The sequence below is a fragment of the Populus euphratica genome, unplaced genomic scaffold (genome assembly GCF_000495115.2).
Source record: "Populus euphratica unplaced genomic scaffold, PopEup_1.0 scaffold396.1, whole genome shotgun sequence".
Taxonomy (NCBI): domain Eukaryota; kingdom Viridiplantae; phylum Streptophyta; class Magnoliopsida; order Malpighiales; family Salicaceae; genus Populus; species Populus euphratica.
Genome location: NW_011500285.1, coordinates 120,037 through 129,633, shown reverse-complemented (window position 1 = coordinate 129,633; position 9,597 = coordinate 120,037). Strand labels below are relative to the sequence as shown.

Below are 9,597 nucleotides of genomic sequence, written 5' to 3'. Positions count from 1 at the left end.
AAAAAAAAAAAAAAGAAAAAAAAAGAAGAAGATTACCCCATGAGAGACTCCTCTAGTCAGTAAAAAGCATCAAAACTGAACTAAATATTTGGTAAGGTTGAATATTGGTGTGGGGGGCCTAACGACTCCTCGTTTCTCTATTTTATTTTTTTGACATCTGTAGTGATCTGAACCACATGGTGAGGTTTTAAGAATCTCATTCCAGTATGACGTATAGGGCTAGAAAAACTAATTAACAAAAACTGAAAAGAAAAGAAAAAAAACTTATTAAAACATTTAATTGGTTTGTTTTGGTTTTATAAGTTTGAAATTGAAAAACCAAACTAAATCAAAATTAATAATTGAATCAAACCGAATAAACCGAGTTAAACTGAAAAATTAAGCTAAAAAAACAAGTTAATCAGTTGGGTTTTGATTTTTACTCTAAAATAACATAATCAAATCGAAATTGATCAATTTAAATTAATTTTAATTTTCTTGAAAATAATTAAATTATTTCTAAATAAAAATCAAACCAAATAAAATTAATCACCAATTAAAAAATCACACACACACGCACACAAGATATATCCTTGCTTACTAATGACTAAATTATGGTGGAGGGTGGGTGGGTGGGCAGAGCAAGGGCTAGGAAGAACGAAAAAAGTTACAAACCAATATAAATTTTGTAAGCTGAGGTTGATTAGTATGTAAGTTTTCTTGCTCCCAATATTGTATTTTTCCTTACATGCGTAAATGAAGATGTTAATGCTATGCTTAATTGTGTTTTGATGCATAGAAACTTTCCTAACAATATATTAAAACACGTATCAATAAATAGTTTTGTTATATCATATGTTTTCATAACATGTATGCCATGGAGTCTAGACAACAATTGTGGCTGTAGGCAGGTGTGGAGCAAAAACAAAAAATTAAAAGGGACCAAATTACAAAAAATATTTTAAAAAAGTTAAAATTTTACTAAAATTATAAATATTCACAAGAAAAAGGCTAGGAAATGTGGAAAAACATTTTCTTGCAGAGGTCGGGGCCGCTGTATATATGCATCCTTTTTATTTGCACTTCCTTAGGGGTAATGGATCCTTTTTATTTGCACTTCCTTAGGGGTAGTGGTGCTCGCAGATTGTGCATGCTCGCAGATTGTGCATGCTCGTGACTTGTAAATCGTGACCGACCGAATCACCACTCTGATTTTTTTTTTTAATGTTTTTCTGCTATTTCTTAGTTTTGATGTCCACGCATATGCTTTAACGTCTTCTCTTTTTAATGTTTTGCTGCTATAATTTCTTTTCTGTAATGAACAAGTTTCATGAAAAAGATCTTTCTATCCGTCCAAGTCAGTCATGTGAGTTTGCTCCCCAAAAATAAAATAATAATTGTACTATGCGGGGTCGAAATATAAATGTGTGCAGTAAATCAGTGATCTTTTAGGATATTGTATAATAATTTGCTGTTTTGCTATCCTTGTAATTACAGGTGTATTTAATTAATTTTTAAAGTATTTTTTTATTTCAAAACACTTTAAAATATTATTTTTTTAGTTTTTTAAAAATTATTTTTAATATAAATATATTAAAATGATTTGAAAACATTAAAAAATATTAATTTAAAATAAAAAATAAAAAAAACTTAAATTTGTTGGAAAACATTTTTAAAATAGAATACCAAACATGTCTAAGTAGTTATAATTGACTTGTAGACACATGGTCCACCACTTGCTGTGTCATGCATGTTCACCTCTCTCTAGCTGTTGCGTGAAAAAGCATTGAAGTCTTCGTTCAAGTTATGGGTCGTTGTTCCTTTAAAAATTATGGGTACTAGGCTTACAACCATGGGCCTGCAAGTTCTTGCTCCACTGTTTCTACATTGATTTATGTATGGATTAAAATTAAAATTATTTTTATATAATACCAAGAAGAATTTCCCTAGATACTAACTTATTTGTAAGCTCTGCATGCTATGGTGCGGACATGCAGTCTTATTTTATATAAATGTGTGCGTTTTGGCTGACGTGTCCATGATGTTTTAGTTAGGTGGTTCAACTAATTTGAAGACAAAACCTTTACATGCCAAGATATTTGTAGGCTCTGGTGACCTTGTGTGATTAGAGTTTATGGGTTAGTATTTTGTAAATCTTAGAATTATTAAAAATTTATATAATTATTAATTTTAGAGTTGATGAGATTAGTTGAGATGTGTATAAATTAGTCTAAGCATCCATGTTAATATAAATAAAAAAAAGATATTGATTTCTTAATTAAGTGACTTAGTGTGTGATTTCTTAATTAAGCCAAGGAGAGTCATTAGCTTATTTAGCATTAACTTAACGCCCAAAAGTCTCCAAAAGGTAATGGGAAAAAAAATTTAAAGTCAAAGATGAAGGGGTCATTGCATTAACCAAAAATAAAGAAACTTTAACACTGCTGTCCTATGAAGTTGTTTTATTAGGAAAATAAGGCCATGAAGTTGCAACAACTTCTTGGTAAATTTAACTGGTGACCAAAGATACGTAAGATTGGAAAAAGAAAAGGAAGAATATATTAATTTAATGGGAAATAATAATAAAGAAGCATTGGAAAGGATGTATTTTGGGTAAAAAAATAAAATGAAAGGATAATTCCCTGAAAGTTTGAATTTTCTCAATATTGCTTTTGGTGAGGTTATCTAAACGACCCTGAGGCCACTGAAAGGACGATAGACAATGATGGATGGTTGCACACCGGCGATATTGGATACATCGACGAAGATGATGAGCTCTTTATCGTTGATCGATTGAAAGAATTGATTAAAAACAAGGGTTTTCAGGTAGCCCCTGCCGAGCTTGAAGCAATGTTGGTTGCTCATCCCGACATCTCTGACTGTGCTGTAGTGCCGTAAGTCCTATTGCATATTTGTTTTATCAATGTGTACAATCCCAGCAAGCTTTAGTAATATTATGTTTATTGGTTCCCTTTAAGATCTATGCTTCTCATATATAATCAGTAGGACCATTTCTTGTGTGGGTATTTCAGCATGAAAGATGAAGCTGCCGGAGAGGTTCCTATTGCTTTTGTGGTGCGAGCAAATGATTCCAAGATCACCGAGGATGAAATCAAACAATATATCTCAAAACAGGTACTAATTAATATTTTATTAAGCAATTAAATAGTCAAAAAATCACATGCTGAAGGAGACGATATTATATTAGAATTACAATTATAAAATACATTAAAGCAAAACTAGGCTTTGTACTGTATCAATCTACAGTACAATGAATTTCTTTCTTAGGCTTTGTACTGTATCAATCTACAGTACAGTGAATTTCTTTTCTTTTTTTCTTTTTAGTTTCATCCTCAAACTTGTTTTTTTCTTCAATAACAACATTCTATGATCAAATTAATGACAAATTTCTAAAACTCTGTTGAGGAAAAAATTTCAATAAAAGAGGATCAAAGTGTAAAACAAGAATAAATCTCATGGCCAATATCTTATTTCTATGAAAATAACTCTTTCATCCATTTATTCTCTTTCTTCTTCTTTTTTGATACTTATAAATCTCATGGCCAATATCTATTTTCCTATGAAAAGAACTCTTTTGTTCACCTATTTCTTTCTCCTTTTTCAGTACCTATATTTTAGAATTTTAATTTTAGTTTAAAAGTTTATTTTATTTATTTATTAATTTATTGATGTAAGAAAGGAGAAAAAAAGTTTCAGATAGTAATGATAGGAAGAAAAAATTGTTGGTTGACTATATTCTAAATACTAGAAAGATTAATCTTGATGTCAATAAATTTTATTCAATGAAAAAACTTTTATTGAGGTATTTTTAAACCTTCACCTTGCTCAAAAAGTGAATTGAATTTTTTATGATTTGATTATGTATTTTTTGATCATTTGTGGTTGGATAAATTATTGTTTTTTTATAGATTCCAAGGATATATATTAGGTGTCTTTAAATGAAAATGGGTTGAAAAATATTTTTTTTTTATTTTATTCTTATACATTGAGTTTTTGTTGAATTTTTTTATTGGCCTTTTCTTCTCATTTCTTCCTTTAACATATGATTGATTTTGAATCTATTTTAATAATTTATTTTAATTTTTTTTTATAAATTATTGTGGTTATTTAGTTGTTGTTTAATTTTGCATCTATCTATTTTTATTTTTATATAATTAAAAAAATATTTTTAAAAAAGACTTATTAATTGCATGAGAGCTCCTTACCTAAATAGAGTAACTGTTAGAGTAACTTAGGTTAATTAAAAATTAAGTTTTATATTTAATAGTTTAACAAAACAAACTTCTCAGTAATAAATTAGTGTTTAATTTTTTTAGTGTTTATTTTTTGTTATATATTTAAATAAAAAATAATTTAATAAAATAGAACTATTAAACCTAATATAATTCATAATTTGAGTCACAAGCTTAATAAATTAATTATGATACTTGAAATAATCCATAACTCATTATTTTAATATGTTAAATGGATCAAGCAGAGACAATTTATATATTATTTAATTTGAAAGCTGAGCTAATTAAGAAATTAGATTGAGAGGTTATAAGGGTAACTCATTAAACTGAGTTTGATGATATTATCAAGAGCTCTTGTAGCCCATATAAATTTTCTTTATATATATATATATATATTATCTACCCCCGCAGCATAACATGACTCGATAATCTTGTGATCCGTATTTGACTTCTAATTCCAGCTTCATGGTGTATGTGATATGGCACCAAGCAGTAGCCACTTAGTAACAAGTATGAATAACCACATTATTAGATTAATATAATATTAATTCATCCCCCTGCCCAGGAACATGTATCTATTGTCAAGTAATTTGCCACAACATGCAGATCCTGAAATCTACTTAGTAGCAATGGGGTACTTCATGCTTTGGGTAGTAACTAGCTATTTGACCTCCCTTTCATCATGGTCAAATATTATTTTTTCATTACAATAGTATTTTCTATGCTTTTTTTTTTTAACATAAAACAATCTCAATTGCAAACCAAAAAATTCATGTATGCATTTAATTAAATAACACGAGTCATGTACTCAATTAGGCTAAAAAAATATTTTAAAATATTTTTTTATTTAAAATAATCACCTACAAAATTAAAAATGAATTAAATATTAGGCGATTGAATAAAAATACAAACTAAAACAAATCACATTGCCCAATTAGTAATTAATAAAATATGAAATTGTAAAATTATAAAAAAAAAAACAAGAAAAATTTAAAAAATATATATCCAACTGTGATTGGTAAAATTTAAAGGAAAAAAAAAAACCTCAAGTGCTCAAGCTTAATTGGCCCAAAATACACATACTTTATAAAAAAAGCCCGGGTGTGCAAGCTTGTAGCAACCCACACACCTAAGCTATATTATTATTTTAAAATTTTTATTAAGAGGCATTATCCACCGCTTAAAATTTTAGAAAAAAATAATAAATAATACATCACTTGTTTAATAAGTTAGATAACATTTCTCTATCTTATTAAGACAAATGACATGTTACTTGTCCTAACTAGATTTTGGTGATCTCTAGTCACTAAAAAATTATGTGGTGATGTTCTAGACCAAAATAAATTTTATTTTCAACCATATTTTGATCCAAAAAACCACAAAAAAAACTAAACACCTTGTAATACTTATTCATGGCTTTAATTGGTGTATATGATGACTTTCTCTTTCTACCGCTACAATTTAGCCATTTCCTCTATTCTTTCTTAAACTAGGGATCAAAAAATAGATAAATAAAATTTGAGATCAAAAGTGACTTTGTTCATAATTTTTGAAAATAGAAGGAACCAAGTAATTATAAATAGGGACTGAAATGAACATTTCATCCAAACTTGTCTAAAGCTCCTGGTTCCCTTCGTATTTTTTCACTCTAGTCCCCTGTTTTTTAATATCACCCTTACCTAACAAAGTAACCTAATTTGGCCTCCAATTTAGCAATTCAAGAGTGAAATTAGAAAAAACAAAGTTTTTTAACAAAAAACAATTGAATATGAAAGTCCACTGGAATTGTGAGAGAGGTTATAGTGTGCTCGGGGGAGCAATATTTCCCCAAACCTTTTAGAGTACTTGTAATTCTCCTAACCTTATCTAAAGCAATCTATCCCCTCCATGTTTTTCACCTTCATCCCTATCTTTTAATATCACAATTTCTTAACAAATTAACTTAAATTAATCTCTAATTTAGCAATTTAAGAGTGAAATTTAAAAAAAGAAATAGAATAAAATAAATCCACTATAGAAGCCCATAATGAATTGTGAAAGGGCTATAGTGCATGGAAACACTATTTTACTTATAGAGTATTTGCAATGATGATATTAAAAGCATTAATTTTTCTGAGACCATAAACTTGAAACCTATTTAATGTTTACAATATATTTAATAGAATTTATCCCATATACTTTTATGGGTTATATAGTTCACATTTTGATAATTTAATTAAATGGGTGTGATGATTTGTTGTGTAGGTGGTCTTTTACAAGAGAATTAGTCGGGTGTTCTTCACGGAAGCGATTCCCAAGGCTCCATCCGGAAAAATCTTGAGAAAAGACCTAAGAGCAAGGCTTGCAACTGGTGATCTTCCTCATTAAATTCCAACATGACATGCATAAAACAGCAGTAGTCTGAAGACCAGAGGCAGTATGGTCTTGCTGTGTTTTCCTTTCCTTATCGGCCCTCCAAAAGGAACAGGAGAATATATAGACTGGATTATTTCAATGATCAATTTGTTCTTAATACTTTGATGCAAGTTGAATAGAAGAATGAGCTTTGTATTAATTAATATGCTCATGTATATGCTGAGATGAACGGACTCAGGGTATTGTAGGGCATGTTTTTGACGACGTTAAAAACTTGGGACGGAAAATTCTGGTTTGTATACTTGTATCAACTTGCGTTACACATAATAAGTCTGATTTCCTTTATTTTCTTATTATTCCACATGATTTGTATTATTTATTTATTTATTTATTATGTAATTGGTTTTTTTATTTTTTGGTATAATATTGGATTTGAGTACACAAGCAGGAGTAGTTAAAATCCCCCCTCTCAAATTCTCCCTCCCAATGCATGATGGTCGCCGGAATGGAGGCTTCTCTCGATTAGCCTACCTTTAAATGATGCTATCAAGGTAAGTTGAAGTTAAGCTGATGTTATTATAACTGTTACTTCTGCTATAAATAGGATCTCGTGGCCTAGAATTAATGGTTAAGCAATTAGGAGATAACTAGATAATTTAACGCGCTACATACTTAGATTATTTTTTTAATTAAAAAAATATTTAAAATTATTGATGTGTTTTCTAATAAACAAATCAATCATAAACTCAAAATATAATATATATTGGATATTTTTTTTTAATATTAAGAAAATCATCCAAAATAATTATAGTTTACATTAATTCAATATTGGATTACATAATAAATATTTACAATGCAAAAAATTATCCCTCCAAAATACATTTTTTCCCCCTTAATATAAAAGACTCTAACTAGATATTAGTTTACTCGATGTTGTGAGGTACCTAAAATTAATTTAGTATAATAACACATGCTAGAAATCATGACGATCAAGATTCATATAAAATTAGTTCCATTTAAAATTTAATATCTTTAATTATAAATATTATTTTAAAAAAGAAAAAATTATTCCAATTCCCATAATTTACTAGTTTGAATGCCTACTAAAAACGTTAGGTGGTAAAATTGTTCAGAAAGAGTTTGGAAATTTGATGAACTACCAAAAAAGTTTGCATGCATTTCTTCACCATTTAAGGCAACTATTTTCATTTAATATATCATCTAACATCATTCAACACAAGTTCATAACCATTAACTTAATCAAGTTCATTCTCTACTTGGATTAACTTAATATAAGAATAAAATGTAGTGAAATTTCTTCAATTTCCCTGCTTTTAGTTGGTTTAAATTCAAGTTATCATATGGACATCCACACATTACATACATAATAAAGAAAATATTGATTCAACTCCTTCAAATTTCCATTTTCTTACCACACATGTTATGCCCTTCATTTCTCAAAATACTCAAATTTTGTTTTCTTCTACGAATCATTAATTTAAACTAATTGACATCCTATCTAATATCAAACTCATCATATATTCACAATTATATTAGAGAAAGCAATTAAAAAAAAGAATTAAGTCATGAAATCAGGATAAATTCATAGAAATCATATAAAAAAATTATGAAGTTCCACTTTTTAAAAATCTAACGTTGAATGAAACTAGTATATAACCTATGAAAATAATTTTTTTTTTAAAAAAAACACGAAATACAATCTCCATAATTATCAAATATTGAAGAATAAAATTAAAAAGTAAAAATAATAAAATAATATTAGTTTCTTGAAGGGTAAAATTATAAAAACAAAAAAGAGGAAAAAACAAATGGATTGAGTAACTATATCTAATGTACTAACAACTTAATTATATCACTTATGAACCAAATAAGAAAATCATCCAAAATAATTATAGTTTACATTAATTCAATATTGGATTACATAATAAATATTTACAATGCAAAAAATTATCCCTCCAAAATACATTTTTTCCCCCTTAATATAAAAGACTCTAACTAGATATTAGTTTACTCGATGTTGTGAGGTACCTAAAATTAATTTAGTATAATAACACATGCTAGAAATCATGACGATCAAGATTCATATAAAATTAGTTCCATTTAAAATTTAATATCTTTAATTATAAATATTATTTTAAAAAAGAAAAAATTATTCCAATTCCCATAATTTACTAGTTTGAATGCCTACTAAAAACGTTAGGTGGTAAAATTGTTCAGAAAGAGTTTGGAAATTTGATGAACTACCAAAAAAGTTTGCATGCATTTCTTCACCATTTAAGGCAACTATTTTCATTTAATATATCATCTAACATCATTCAACACAAGTTCATAACCATTAACTTAATCAAGTTCATTCTCTACTTGGATTAACTTAATATAAGAATAAAATGTAGTGAAATTTCTTCAATTTCCCTGCTTTTAGTTGGTTTAAATTCAAGTTATCATATGGACATCCACACATTACATACATAATAAAGAAAATATTGATTCAACTCCTTCAAATTTCCATTTTCTTACCACACATGTTATGCCCTTCATTTCTCAAAATACTCAAATTTTGTTTTCTTCTACGAATCATTAATTTAAACTAATTGACATCCTATCTAATATCAAACTCATCATATATTCACAATATCATAGTTTTTAATTCATCAACCATGAACCCCAATTCAAAAAATTAGGAATTTTATAGAACTTTGTTGATCTCCATTTAAACTTATAGAAACAAGTTCATAACAGCTTACCCGACAAGATTATGAACTTTGAATACTAACTTGGTGAGATTTTTCCACACTTTCCTCCCTTCTTGGCCAAAACTTTCACCCTTAGTTTCCCTTCCTTTTACTTGTTTTCTTAAGCTTAAATCTAATGTTCATATGTTTAATCACTTTTTCTCCATCCTAAACATGATTTCTCTAAGTATTTTGTTAAGGAAAAGCAATCCAGTTTTTCTTTTCTTTTTCTCTTCATCCCTTTTCTTCTTTTCTTT

The 9,597-nt window shown here is 27.9% G+C and overlaps 1 protein-coding gene across 1 annotated transcript; it reads left to right on the top strand.

The window, feature by feature from the left end:
* Window positions 1-2,658: 2,658 nt before the first annotated feature.
* Window positions 2,659-6,790, top strand: LOC105113204 (4-coumarate--CoA ligase 1-like; the record flags this gene model as incomplete). Its single annotated transcript, XM_011009282.1, has 3 exons — window positions 2,659-2,873; window positions 3,012-3,114; window positions 6,477-6,790. Coding segments are annotated over 3 exons (441 nt in total), but the record flags the coding sequence as incomplete, so codon positions are not given.
* Window positions 6,791-9,597: the final 2,807 nt, after the last annotated feature.